Below are 14,940 nucleotides of genomic sequence, written 5' to 3'. Positions count from 1 at the left end.
GGTATAAAAGCACTATGGCTTTGGAGAGGCAACAATTAGGTATGATAGGTGGAAACTGGGAAAGATTTTACTGGATTTGAATGATGAGTAAGATTTTGGTTGGTAGGTATAAAATTTAATGGTGTGTTTCAGAAATTGGGTTATTCAGGGCAGAGAGAAAGCACACTGGATGTGGAGGAGACTAGAAATGAGAAAACGGTAGATTGAGGAAAATAAGATAATGAATGTAAAACACCTAGCACAGTACATGGCATGTTGTAGGTATTCATCAAATTTGACCTCTTTCTAATTCCAACATATTTACCTCAAGGAGTGTCTTCAATTTACTGAAAAAGTGAAGTTAACTCTTAGTGTGATTTGAAAAGTAAGGCATACTGCCCAGGTGATTTTCAGAATTGCAAATGTGATCATAAAAGCAAAGTAATTGTTAGGCAATCAGTACCTTAAGATAAATGTGCCACCAAGTTTCTGAACTATTTCTTTCCTTAGGAGGTGACCTATTGAGAAACAAATACTGGGCAAACCTGCTCTTCTGCACCAAGGGTGGGAAAAATGTCACAAGTTACATCCTCCTATTCCTATGATGCTCCAACAGACTTCATCAATTTTACATCTTTGAATGATGAGGAAGATACCCAAAACATAGATTCCTGGTTTGGTAAGTATCTGCTTTCTCTGGTTGTTTTAAGGGTTGGTGACTTCCTTTGTGCTGGGGACCTTTCAAAAATAGAAGGGATTGTAGATAACCAAAATATAAATTCCTGTGCTTCCCTGGTGGTGCAGTGGTTAAGAATCCGCCTGCCAATGCAGGGGACATGGGTTTTAGCCCTGGTCCGGGAAGATCCCACATGCTGCGGAGCAACTAAGCCTGTGCGCCACAACTACTGAGCCTGCGCTCTAGAGCCCGTGGGCCACAACTACTGAGCCTGCGTGCCACAGTTACTGAAGCCTGTGTGCCTAGAGCCCGTGCTCCGCAACAAGAGAAGCCACTGAATTGAGAAGCCTGCACACTGCAACGAAGAGTAGCCGCTGCTCGCCGCAACTAGAGAAAGCCTGCGCGGAACAATGAAGAACCAACGCAGCCAAAAATAAATAAATAAATTTATAAAAATAAATAAATTAAAAAAATATTAATTCTTTTCTGCACCAAGATACTTTGTCATCCACGATATGATAGAAATAATCGAGACGCCCAGTATTTTGGGAATGGACTATCAGTAGAAATCAATGTTTTCCAGTTAAGAATGAGAAATATTTAAGCTTTAGGGACATATGGTAAAATCTAGATGAAACAAAGTTGAGTGAAGTTCTAGGACATGTCTGTAGTGATGGCAGTTACATAAAAACTTGCTCTACTGTCACTGGGCATAGAGTATAATATTACAACTGGGATGTTGACAGTCTTACTCAGATTTCCTCAGTTTGACTTGTATTTATTTTTATTTATGTGTATTAAATTCTATGCAATTTTATTACCTGTGTAGGTTTGTTGATCTGCCACAGTCAAGATATCAAACAGTTCTAACATCACAAGGATCCTGTGTTGTCCTTTTATAACTATACTCATCTCCCTCTTGCTGCTTCTCCCCAGTTCTTTTTTTTTAGTTTTTGGCCCCACCACACAGCTTGAGGGATCTTAGTTCCCCGACCAGGGATCGAACCTGTGCCCCCTGCAGTGGAAGCAGGGAGTCCTAACCATGGGACCTCTAGGTAATTCCCCCCAGTTCATTTTTAAATGGAGGGATTATGCTACTCAGAACCCAATCTCCAAACAGAGATAGGATTGCCTGATGTTGGGGCAGGTGATATGATACAAACTTTGACACCAGGTCAACAAATAAGGATGTGGTTTTTTCTTTATATTACATTGGAATAATATCTGAGCCCAGTGATATGTGAGGCTAGTATTTGCTGGGGCTCCTTCATTTTCTTCTATCTCATGTCCTTATCCTCCTCATTAAGAGAAATCAGTATGTGATGGGGGATACAAATTAGTTCATTGCAGCTGTACTTAACACTTATAATGCAGTGTCCAAATGTGATGGCATATGCCATTCTCTTGGAAAAGGATTCTAATAAAATCCAGTGGGTATCCTGAGAGGAGGGGTCTTTTGGGCGTGGTGTAGGAGGAAGGGTGGATAAGACGGCCAGCTGCCATACAGAAGTCTTCCCCATGCCCTTGGCCCACAGAAACCCTGAGGAAATAGCTGAGTTGTCTATCTCTTTTTCCAAGTTTTTCTTGAAAACAAGAAAGGAAATATTAATATAACAATACTATTAGATACAGTTTAGAAGAAAAAATGAATCCCCCTATTTTTTTCCAAAATCACCTTAGTTCTAATATATTGCTTTCTAATTTTTTTCCAAATAAATCTTTTTACACAGTTGCAATCAGAGTGTACATTCACAGAGTTATTGCTGGGGCTCGCCACATTCCTAAAATTTCTATCAGTAGGCTGTTGGTAGAACACACTTTTCACTGTTTTGCACTGGCTTTTGGGCACAGCAGAACCTAAGATAAAATTCCTTAAGAGAGCCTAACTCTGTTCCATACTCATACACCCCACACTCTCCTAGTTGAGGAAGAACCTCAACACAATTAGACTATCAGATGTCCCTTGTAAACCTTGCAGGTCTTGCTGGATACAGTTTTCTTTAAGAGGAACATGCTGTATTTAGGTGGTAGATAAGACCAGTTTATGCTTGTATGGTCCTGAATGTGTATCAAGCAAAGATAAGGAGCAATTCACAATGCAGAGTCTGCACTTCTTTTCTATAATACATTGTTCTGTGTTGCCAGTGTTTTAGTGATAGTTTTTGCAGTCGCTATCTCTGACATATAATATGTACTCATTCCTTTTTGATCACTAGAACTTTGCTGGTACTTGCAAATGAGTTAGAAGTATACTGGTAGGAGGCTTTATTTAGGCCCCATATTAAGTGTATGGCACTAATTTATTTTGCTTTCTTTGCTGATTGTTTACACGATGGTGATTTTACCTTTTCACAGAAGAGAAGGCCAATTTGGAGAATAAGTTTCCTGGGAAGAATGGTACAGGAGGGCTTTTTCAGGGCAAAACTCCTCTGAGAACAGCTAATCTTCAGCAAGATGTCACACCTTTGAGACCAGGTAAGAAAGAACATCTTAGAAAAAAGCTGCTTGGCAGAATATTATATTAGGATATTATATTAGTATATTAGGAACCTGAGGGATCTGGGGAAATTACCTAAATGATGTATCCCTTGGATTTTAATTGGTGAAATGTGTTAATTCATTTATTCATTTCATGGTGAACGTGAAAGTAATGATGTGCTACATTCTTTTTTTTTTTTTTTCCAGTCTTTTGGAAATTAAGCTAACATAGAATTTTATTGCCAGATATATAACTATTTTCTTTTTATGACTAGATTTAATGTAACCTAACCTTGGTCTGGCTGGGAAACAAAACAGCAGGAGGGAAGAATGTACTGCTTGCTAACTGTACAAGAATTCTTTGAGTCATGTATCTGATTTTAAAAGATGATTGACACTTAAACTAGTAGTTACTAAATCTGCAAGATACTGTCTACTTGATTAAAACAAAAAAAGTATTCTTTAAATCCTCAAAAATTATTCTTATTTTGAAATAGTAGCTATATTTAGATATAATTCACATATCATACAATTCACCTGCTTAAAATGTACATTTCAATGTTTTTTCATATATTCACAGCATAGTTGTGTAGTCATGACCACAATCAATTTAGAACATTTGAAAATTAATCTTATGGGTAAATCTGAAACTAGCCTCAGTCACACCAATAACTAGAGGGCCATATCAGAAAATAGCTGTTTTCAGTGAACTTGTATAGTTTGCAGAGTCTGAGTTGCTAGGCTGACTTTTTTTTTTTTTTTTTATAGAACCTCCTCATAAGTAAACTCTGGAATTCACATGTACTCTTTTTGTTGTTGTTGTTGTTGGGGGTAGGAGTTTATTAATTTATTTTTGCTATGTTGGGTCTTCGTTTCTGTGCGAGGGCTTTCTCTAGTTGTGGCAAGCGGGGACCACTCTTCATCGCGGTGCGCGGGCCTCTCACTGTCGCGGCCTCTCTTGTTGCGGAGCACAGGCTCCAGACGCGCAGGCTCAGTAGTTGTGGCTCACGGGCCTAGTTGCTCCGTGGCATGTGGGATCCTCCCAGACCAGGGCTCAAACCCGTGTCCCCTGCATTAGCAGGCAGATTCTCAACCACTGCGCCACCAGGGAAGCCCCCTAGGCTGACTTTTAAATAGTTCATTCATGAGTACAGGTGATATCCATTGAATTTGGGATCTGGACAAGGATCCTGAACTTTTACATCCATCTTTCTTGCATAAGAGGTTAGAACTATGTGCATGTTTCACTTGAGGTGCTTAGAAGTGTGGCAGATTTTCTGTTGCTTTGATGGTCTTTGTGCTCTTCTTGAATTGAAAGAGGATGCAATGTACCTAGTTTGTCTGGACCACTTTCAGTTTAAGACTGTTATATCAGCAGTAAGCCCCAGAGCAAGAGACCTCTGCATGGCCCATCATGTGGCAAAGACCATGTACACTGCTTCCATGCTTGTATACCCCTTGGGCCCCGGAGTCTTTTTGTTCTTTGTTAGCACACATTCTTACCTGTCTCAGTGCTATTCCCTCTGCCTTGAATACCTTTAATCTAACTGAGAAGTCCTTACTTATCATTCAAGTTCCAGCTCAAATATCTTTTTTTGTCTAATTGATTCCCCTTATTTGTGTTCTCAAAGCACTTTTCAGACCTCTATTTTGATTTCAACTTTCTATTGTGTTGCTAGTACAAAGAAATACAATTAATTTTTCTGTGTCGATCTTATATCCTTCAATCTTCTAAACTCAGTAGTGTTTGTATCTTTTTTGTAGATTCCATCAGATTTCTACAAAGGTGATTATGTTATCTGCCTTTTGTTTCTTTTTCTTTCTTGCATACTGCACCTTTAGTAGGATGCTGAATAGTAGAGAAGTAGACATGCTTGTTTTATTCCTGATCTTACGGCAAAAACATTCAGGCTTTCACCATTAAGTATGATGTTAACTGTAGTTTTTTCATAGATGCCCTTTATCAGGCTGAGGAATTTCCCTCCTATTCCTGTTTTGCTGATAATTTTTATAGTAATGGAAGCTAGATTTTCTCAAATGCTTTTTCTGCATTTATTAAGAAGTTTACATGATTTTTTTTCTTTTTTCTTTTATTCTTTAACTATGCTCAGTTATGCTGATTTTCCAATGTTAAGCCAACCTTTCATTTCTGGGATGAACCCCCAATTGGTCAGGATGGTATTTTTCTTTTTATATATATTTTAGGTTCAGTTTGCTACATTTTTTTGTTAAAAATTTTTTCATCTATGTTCATGAGGAATAATGATCTGTAGTTTTCCTTTCTTATGATGCCTTTGTTTGATTTTTTTTTTTTTTTTTTTTTTTTTGCGGTATGCGGGCCTCCCTGCTGTGGCCTCTCCCGTTGCGGAGCACAGGCTCCGGACACGCAGGCTCAGCGGCCATGGCTCACGGGCCCAGCCGCTCTGTGGCATGTGGGATCTTCCCGGACCGGGGCAGGAACCCGTGTCCCCTGCATCGGCAGGCGGACTCTCAACCACTGCGCCACCAGGGAAGCCCCTTTGTTTGATTTTGATAGCGTAATGTTGGCCTTACTCTATAAATATTCCCTTCTCTTCATTTCTCTGGAAGAATTTGTGTAAAATACATATTACATCTTTCTTAAATGTTTGGTAGAATTCACCAGTGAAGCCATCTGGGTCTGGAGTTTTCTTTGCAGGAAGGTTTTTAACTAAAAATTCAATTTCTTTAACAGATTTTGATTATCTGTTTCTTCTTGAATGAGCTTTGGTAGTTTGTCTTTCAAGTCATTTGTGTCATCCAAGTTGTTGAATTTATAGGCAAAAAGTTGTTCATAATGTTTCCTTATTATCCTTTTGATACTTATAAATTCTGTAGTGATATCACCTCTTTCATTTCTGATATTGGTAATTTGTGTCATCTCTCTCTATTTTCCTAATCAGTCTGGCTGAAGATTTATCAGTGTTAATAATCTTCTCAAAGAACCAGCTTTTGGCTTCATTGGTTTTGTTTTGTTTTGTTTTTTTCCTATTGTTTTTCTGGTTTTTATTTCATTGATTTCCATTCTGTTCTTTATTATTTCCCTTCTGTTTACTTTGGGGTTCAATATATATATAAAATTTCTTAAGGTGGCAGCTGAAGCCATTGATTTGAAATCTTCTTTGTTAATGTGTTTACTGCTGTAAATATCCCCTAAGTACCGCTTTAGCCACATCCCATAAATTTGAAATGCTATGCTTTTATTTTCACTCCATTCAAAATACTTTTAATTCCCCTTTTGAGATCTTTGACCTGTGTGGTTTTTTTGTTTGTTTTTTTATTTTGGCTGCGCGGGCTTCTCTAGTTGTGGTGCACAGGCTCTCTAGTTGTGCTGCATGGGCTCCAGAGCACGTGGGCTCAGTAGTTGCGGTGCGTGGGCTTAGTTGCCCAGCGGCATGTGGGATCTTAGTTCCCAGACCAGGGATCAAATCCACGTCCACTGCATTGGAAGGCGGATTCTTAACCACTGGACCACAAGGGAAGTCCCGACCTATGTGTTTTTTTAAATTGCAGTATAATTGACTTATAACATCGTGTAAGTTTAAGGTGTACAGAGTGTTGATTTGATGCATTTATATAGTGCAATGTAATTAATACCTCTATCATATCACATAATTATCATTTCTTTTGTGATGAGAACAATTAAGATCTAGTCTCATCAACTTTGAAGTTCATAATACAGTATTGTTGATTATAACATTTATGCTCTGCATTTAGATCTCCAGGACTTAATTTATCTACTAGTTGCTAGTTACCTGTGTGTTATTTAATTTCCAAATATTTGGGGTGGGGGTGGTCCAAAAATCTTATCTGTTATTGATTTCTTGGGGGATTTCCACTGTGGTGAAAGGACATACTTGTATGACTTGAACTCTTTTAAATGTATTGAGACTTGTTTCATGGCCCAGAATATGGTCTGTCTTGGTAAATGTACTGGGTGTACTTAAAAAAAAAAAAGTGTATTCTGCCGTCATTGGGTGGAGAGTTACATAAATGTCAGTTGGGTCAAGTTGGTTGATAGTGTTGCTCAAGTCTTCTGTTTCCTTATTGATCATCTATCTGATGGCTCTGTCCATTATTGAAAGTAGGGATATTGAAGTCTTCAACTATTATTGCCGAATTGGCTATTTCTCCCTTGAGTTTCGTCAGTTTTTGCTTCGGGTATCTGGGTCTCTGTTGTTAGGTATGTATATGTTTGTAATTGTTACATCTTCATGATAATTTGACCACAACATATTTTTGTAAATGAAGTCTTATTGGAATACAGCCATGCTCATTTGCTTATATATTATTTGTGGCTGTTATAATCTTACTGATTTTTCTGTCAACTTGTTCTATCAATTAGAGAGAGAGGCACTGAAATTTTAGACTATATATTGTGGATTTGTTTATTTCTCCTTATAGTGGTATGTGGTATGGATAAAGAAGATATGGTATCCCACTTGATCATGGTGTATGATCCTTTTAATATATTGTTGGATTTGGGTTGCTAACATTTTGTTGAGGATTTTTGCATCTATGTTCATCAGTGATATTAGCCTTTTTTATGATATCTTTGTCTGGTTTTGGTACCAGGGTGATGCTGGCCTCATAGAATGAGTTTGGAAGTATTCCTTCCTCTGCAGTTTTGAGACGGATAGGTGTTAACTCTTCTAAATGTTTGGCAGAATTCACCTGTGAAGCCATCTGGTTCTGGACTTTTGTTTGTTGGGCGTTTTTTTAAAATTACAGATTCAATTTCATTGCTAGTAATTGGTTTCTTCGTATTTTCTATTTCTTCCTTGTTCAGTCTTAGGAGATTTTACATTTCTAGGAATTTGTCTGTTTCTTCTAGGTTGTCCATTTTATTGGCATATAGATGGCTGTAGTAATCTCCTATGATCCTTTGTATTTCTGTGGTGTGAGTTGTAACTTCTCCTTTTTCATTTCTGATTTTATTGATTTTGGCCCTCTCTCTTTTTTTCTTGAAGAGTCTGGCTAAAGGTTTATCAATTTTATTTATCTTCTCAAAGAACCAGCTCTTAGTTTCATTGATCTTTTCTATTTTTTTAGTCTCTATTTCACTTATTTCCATTTATTCATTTCTTTCTGCTCTGATCTTTATGATTTCTTTCCTTCTATTAACTTTGTGTTTTGTTTGTTCTTCTTTTTCTAGTTCCTTTAGGTGTAAGCTTAGGTTGTTTGAGATTTTTCTTGTTTCCTGAGGTAAGCTTCTATTGCAATAAACTTCCCTCTTAGAACCGCTTTTCCTGCATCCCATAGATTTTTGGATTGTTGTGTTTTTGTTTTCATTTGTTTCCAGGTATATTTTGATTTCTTCTTTGATTTCCTCAGTGATCCATTGGTTGTTTAGTAGCATATTGTTTAGACTCCATGTGTTTTTGTTTCTTGCAGTTTTTTTCTTATAGTTTTCTTATAGTTGACTTCTAGTCTCATAGTGTTATGGTCAGAAAAGATGCTTAATATGATTTCAGTTTTCTTAAAGTTACCGAGGCTTGTTTTGTGGCCTAGCATGTGATCTATCCTGGAGAATGTTCCATGTGCACTTGGAAAGAATATGTATTTTGCTGCTTTTGGATAGAATGTTTTCTCTCTATATATATGGTCTAAGGTGTCATTTAAGGCCAGTGTCTCCTTACTGGTTTTCTGTCTGGATGATCTGTTCATTGATATAAGTGGGGTGTTAAAAGTCCCCTACTGTTATTGTGTTACTGTCAATTTCTCCCTTTCTGTCTGTAAATATTTGCTTTATGTATCTAGGTGGTTCTCTGTTGGGTGCATATATATTTATAATTGCTATATCTTCTTCTTGGATTGATTCCTTGATCATTATGTAGTGTACTTCTTTGTCTCTTGTAACATTCTTTGTTTTAAAGTCTATTTTGTCTGATATAATTATTGACACCCCGTTTTCTTTTGATTTCTATTTGCATGGAATACTCTTTTCCATCCCCTCACCTTCAGTCTGAGTGTATCTTTAGATCTGAAGTGAGTCTCTTGTAGGCAGCATATATATGGGTCTTGTTTTTGTATCCATTCAGCCACTTTGTGTCTTTTGATTGGAACATTTAGTCCATCTGCATGTAAAGTAATTATTGATATGTATCTACTTATTGCCATTTTGTTAATTGTTTTGGGGTTGTTTTTGTATGTCAGGTTTTGTTCCTTTGTTCTTTTTTTGTTCTCTTCCCTTGTAGTTTGATGACTGTCTTTAGTGTTATATTTGGATTCCTTCTCTTTTTGTGTGTGTGTATCTATTATAGATTTTTGGATTGTGATTACCGTGAGGTTTATATTTATCGATCTGTATATCTCTTTGATTATTTTAAGTTGCTGATCTCATAATTTCAAATGCATTTTATCAACCCTGCATTTGTACTCTCCTCCCCGTATGATTACTGTTTTGACATCATATTTTACATCTAATTGTTTCATGTATCCCTTAACTGCTTATTGTACATACAGATGATTTTACTACTTTTGTCTTTTAACCTTCCTATTAGCTTTGTATGTGGTTGATTTACTACTTTTACTGTATATTTGCCTTTACCAATGAGATATTTCCTTTTGTAATGTTCATGTTTCTAGTTGTGGTCTTTTCTTTTTCACTTAGTGAAGTCCCTTTAACATTTCTTATAAAGCTGCCTTTGGTAGTGCTGAATTCTTTTAGCCTTTGCTTGTCTGTAAAACTTTTGATGTGTCCATCAAATCTGAATGAGAGCCTTGCTGGGTAAAGTATTCTTGGTTGTAGGTTTTTCCCTTTCATCACTTTAAATATATTGTGCCACTTCCTTCTGGCCTGCAGTTTCTGCTGAAAAGTCAGCTGATAGCTTTATGGGAATTTCCTTGTACGTAACTTGTTGCTTTTTCCTTGCTACTTTTAATATAGAATTGCAGATTAAAAGATTTTTTTTTTGACTTCTCTGAAGGCATTATTCTGTTATCTTTTATCATCCTGTGTTACTGATGAGGAATTCAGCTTATCCTATTTTCCTTCCTTAGGTGATTTCTTTTTCTCTATGGAAGCTTTCAGAATTTTATCTTTTTAAAATGTCATGAGAAGATGTTAAAAAAAAATGTCATAAGAATGTGTTTGGGATACTTTTTTCTGAGGTGATGCCTTAGGCTGGAAAATAGGCAGGGCCCTGGATACTTCATTTCTGCTTCAACCAAAGTAGCTTTTATAAATTGCTCTTCTGCGTAAGATTTCACTGCTTAGGAGGGATACACACACATACACACACAATTTGCAATCTAGAATTCCATATTAAGTCATATATATACACATGTATCTCTCATTTCCAACTCATTTCCTTGGGATTTGAGTACTGACTAGTTTTTGCTCTCTTGCAGTTGACAACACTTATAACAAAGAGGCAGAAAAAGAAAACCTGGTGGAAGAGTCCATTCCAACAAATGCTTGTTCTTCTCTGAAAGTCAAAGGAACCACATCAAGAAATATTCTAGCTCAGCCTCAGAGGTAAGACTGTTTTGGTGTTCAAAAGTGGTGGTTATATTAATAACGTTCGAAGAAGAGTTACTGGAGCACCTACTGTGTGTTCCATACTACATTAGACTCTTCATGTTACCTTATTTAATCTTCATAACATTTATGAGTTGTAGGTAGCATGCTTAATTTATAGATAAGGGCTCAGAGGTACTAAGTTGCTTGCCCAAGGCAGATTTATTTCAGAGACAGGATTCAGACTGATCACTTTGGTTCCAAAGTCCTTGCTATTTGCGCTGTCAACATGGGTTGCCATTTACATTTATTTGTATGGATATGTGGCAGGTTTTTTTTTTTTCCTGTGTATAGGTTGTAAATAAACTTCATAAGGGCAAGTGTCATATATCCTTAGTACCTAACAGTGTCTTGCAGGAGCAAAGCTGAATAAAGTCTTGAGTGAAGGGGTGGATAGATAGGTGGGGTAAGCTGTACTCTTGGTACTAGGAACCTCTGAAAATCCAATGTCTTTGAATGTTGCACTTTGTATCCGTATCCCCTTTTTAACCAAAACAAAGCTGTTAGTCTTAATATTAGTTGTCTTCATATGGTACTAATCAAAAGATTATTTGAATTAGATTTTTAAAAACTTTCACTTGGGAGTTCCTGGTGGTCCAGTGGTTAGGACTCAGCACTTTTACTGCCATGGCCTGGGTTCAATCCCTGGTCGGGGAACTAAGATTCCACAATCCTCACAACATGGCCAAAAAAAAAAAAAAAAACAACTTTCACCATCTAATAATTACCACTCACCCATAGAGTTTAAATTCCAGGACTGGGGACTTCCTTGGTGGTCCAGTCGCTAAGATTCCACGCTCTCTATGCAGGGGTCCCGGGTTGGTTCCCTGGCCAGGGAACTAGATCCCACATGCTGCAACTAAGAGTTCGTATGCCACAACTAAAGATTCCATATACCACAACTAAAAGATCCCGTATGCTGCAATGAAGATCCCAAGTGCCGCAACTAAGACCCCGGTGCAGCCAAATAAACAAATAAATATTTAAAAATAAATAAATAAATTCCAGAACTATTTAATGCTTTATACTTTGATGTCAACAATATTGAGGAATGGCAGAGTATTTATAATACTATTGCTCAGAAGTAATGAAATTACCCTTTACAAAGCCTCATGCTGGTATAAGGGGATCACCTTTTGAAGATGGTATCATACATGCTTATTTTAATCTTTTCTGGTGAAGAAGCCGCTTTTAATTGAAAAATTCTGTGAGATTCAACCAGCTATCACAGGAAATTTAAGAGATTGCTACAGGTTGATTCTATGGTTTCTGTTCCATGTTTAGATTGTTAAGTCCCTATGGAAAAGGGACCCAGTATCCTATAGACTCCTTCAGAGTCCAAGATAGTGCTAGTGTCTTGGCTTCTGCATTTTGAATATGTATATTACTAAAATTGCCTCACATTCTGAATGAAGTTTTGAATGCTTTTTGGAAATGATGGTATGACAGAAAGCCAGCTGTTCACAGAATCAGAAGACCTGAATTGTTTTTGTTTCGTTTGTTTTAAAGGCAGGTATCTCTACTACTCAAAACCTTAGTTTACTGAGAATAACTGTCTCTCTCAGGCTTATTGCAAGAAATGGCCAAGTAGGATAACATGTGGTTAGTAGTTTGTAAATGAGACTGCATTATGAAAATGCATAAGGAGGTAAAACATTAGTGCCATTTATCTTAGATCTCAGATTTATCTTAGTCTAGGGATGCCTAATCTAGAAAAGAATAGCAGATGGAATAGGAAGGTATAGATAACCATACAAATTTCCTACTATTTTCTTCTCACCTGATTTTGATGGATAAGCTAAAAGATGGCCAAAACTCCTTTGACTCAGAATAGTTAAAAGTCAATAAGGCCTTAGTCTATAATAATAATTTTTCCATGCAGATGTTGCTTTACCACATACATTTTAAAAATTCATTTATTTATTTATTTTTGGCTGTGTTGCGTCTTTGTTGCTGTGCGTGGGCTTTCTCTAGTTGTGGCGAGCGGGGCTACTCTTTGTTGCAGTGCACGGGCTTCTCATTGCGGTGGCTTCTCTTGTTGCGGAGCACGGGCTCTAGGCGTGTCGGCTTCAGTAGCTGTGGCTCGAAGGCTCTAGAGTGCAGGCCCAGTAGTTGTGGTGCACGGGCTTAGTTGCTCCACAGCATGTGGGATCTTCCCGGACCAGGGCTCGAACCCATGTCTCCTGCATTGGCAGGCAGATTCTTAACCACTGCACCACCAGGGAAGCCCCACATATATGTTTTAATTTTTATAGTCTCATCCCTTAGCAACTTCTCCCTAAAGACATTCAGTAATTCTTCTCTTGACTTTATAATATCATTGTATATTGAATTTAAGTAGTGGTCCAAAATGGCCATGTCTTCATGTACGTTGCCTTCTTTCCTTGTAATTTTTAATGAAACCCTGTCCATTTAAAAAAAAATAACTAATTTTATTGGGGTATAATTTACATATAGTAAAATGTACAGCTCTTGAGGGCACAGTCTGATTAGTTTTGACAAGTCTATAATGCAACCACGATACCAATATAGAACAAATTCCATCACCTCAGAACATTCCCTTATTCCTCTCCCTTTAAATTCAACTTTTACTGTTCTTTCTGCCTTCTCACTTTCCCGCCTCCCACCCAGAGGCAGCCACTGTTCTGATTTCTGTCGCCATAGATTAACTTTGCCTGTTCTAGATATTTTTATAAATGGAATTGTATAGTATGTACTCTTTTATATCTGAGTTCTTTCACTTAGCATGTGCTTTTGAGATTCATTCATGTCATTGCATATATTAATATTTTGTTCCTTTTTATTGCTGATAATAAATTCTGTTGGATGGATATACCACAGTTTATCCATTAACCAGTTGAGGATATTTGAGTTGTTTCCAGTTTGGGGTTATTATAAATAAAGCTGCTATGAATAGTTTGCCTATAGATTTTTGTGAGGACGTGTTTCTCTTGGGTGAATACCTAGGAGTGAAATTGCTGGACCGTGCTGCTAAGTGTATGTTTATAAGAAACAGAATTTTTCCAATGTGACTGTACCATTTTACATTCCCATTAGCAGTATATGAGAGTATCAGTTGCTCCATATCCCGGCCAACACTTGGTATTGTCAGTCTCTTTAATGATATTTCATTGTATTTTTTTTTAATAAATTTATTTATTTATTTATTTTTTGGGTCTTCGTTGCTGTGCTCAGGCTTTCCATAGTTGCAGTGAGCAGGGGCTACTCTTTGTTGCGGTGCGTGGGCTTCTCATTGCAGTGGCTTCTCTTGTTGCAGAGAATGGGGTTTAGGCACCTGGGCTTCAGGAGTTGTGGCTTGCGGGCTCTAGAGCACAGGCTCAGTAGTTGTGGCACATGGGGTTAGTTGCTCTGCGGCATGTGGGATCTTCCCGGACCAAGGCTGGAACCCGTGTCCCCTGCATTGGCAGGCAGATTCTTAACCACTGAACCACCAGGGAAGTCCCTCATTGTGTTTTTAATTTGTATTTTTCTGATGGCTGATGATGTTGATCACATTTTCATGTGATTACTGGCCATTCATATATCTGCATATACAGTTGTTTTTTTAGTCTGGCTCCCTGGAGTCTCCCCTGTGCCTGAAAATGTTAGTGGTCAGCCAAGACCGAGTAGAGTTTATACTCAGGCTTAAGTGTTCATCCTCTCTTGTTCTCTTGCTTCTCATTTTGCCTCTAAATTTCCAGTTGTTTTGCCAGCCCTAATGTTTGTCTTCTGATACCTAAAGCTAGTAAGACTTTAGCTGTGTGCCATTCTACTATATACACATTGGGGAATGCACTGAATCAAATAAAAACCAGCGAACTCACCAGTGTCTTACCTAGTGCATTTATGTCTTTTAAGGATGGACACCTCACCAGTTTCTGCTTTTTCATGGGGCCCCCCAGTCTCCTCTAAACATGCATAGTTAGCATATATAGTAATACATAGGAATTTGTGCAGAGTTTTGGCTCAGACTTTGGGTGATACCTTTTCTGTAGCTCTTTCACTACCGGGACTTTCCTCCTGTTTCCAGCTGCTGTACTGGCCTGAATTCTATCTTCCATTATCTACGGCCAGTGAGATTAGAGTTTTCTGCTGCTGGAGCTGCCGCATTTGGGGTGTGCCCTCAGGCAAAAAAGCTACTAACTCATAACTCTTAACCTTTGTAGTTGCTTTTCATGGATAAATGTTTCTCTTTTTTCTGCCTGCTTTTGGTCACTTTTCAGTGCCTTCAAGTAGTCATATTTTTATATATTGTGTACATTTTGTA

The 14,940-nt window shown here is 37.7% G+C and overlaps 1 protein-coding gene across 3 annotated transcripts in view; it reads left to right on the top strand.

Annotated features, from left to right (window-relative positions):
* Window positions 1-14,940, top strand: part of TPX2 (TPX2 microtubule nucleation factor) — a 55,965-nt gene that overhangs the window by 10,762 nt on the left and 30,263 nt on the right. Inside the window, exons 2-4 of one of the 3 annotated variants that reach the window (XM_007446867.1) lie at window positions 490-658; window positions 3,011-3,130; window positions 10,505-10,631. In XM_007446867.1, coding sequence (XP_007446929.1) covers window positions 553-658; window positions 3,011-3,130; window positions 10,505-10,631 — 353 coding nt within the window. In that variant the 5' untranslated portion in view covers window positions 490-552. Of the gene's footprint in view, window positions 1-489; window positions 659-1,825; window positions 1,830-3,010; window positions 3,131-10,504; window positions 10,632-14,940 lie in introns of those variants that run through there. The other 2 variants (XM_007446868.1, XM_007446869.1) reach the window with 2 other exon arrangements.

Source organism: Lipotes vexillifer, unplaced genomic scaffold (assembly GCF_000442215.2).
Source record: "Lipotes vexillifer unplaced genomic scaffold, Lipotes_vexillifer_v1.1 scaffold75, whole genome shotgun sequence".
Lineage (NCBI taxonomy): Eukaryota > Metazoa > Chordata > Mammalia > Artiodactyla > Lipotidae > Lipotes > Lipotes vexillifer.
The sequence above is the reverse complement of the archived record's forward strand: the minus strand, read 5'-3'. Positions and strand labels throughout refer to the sequence as shown.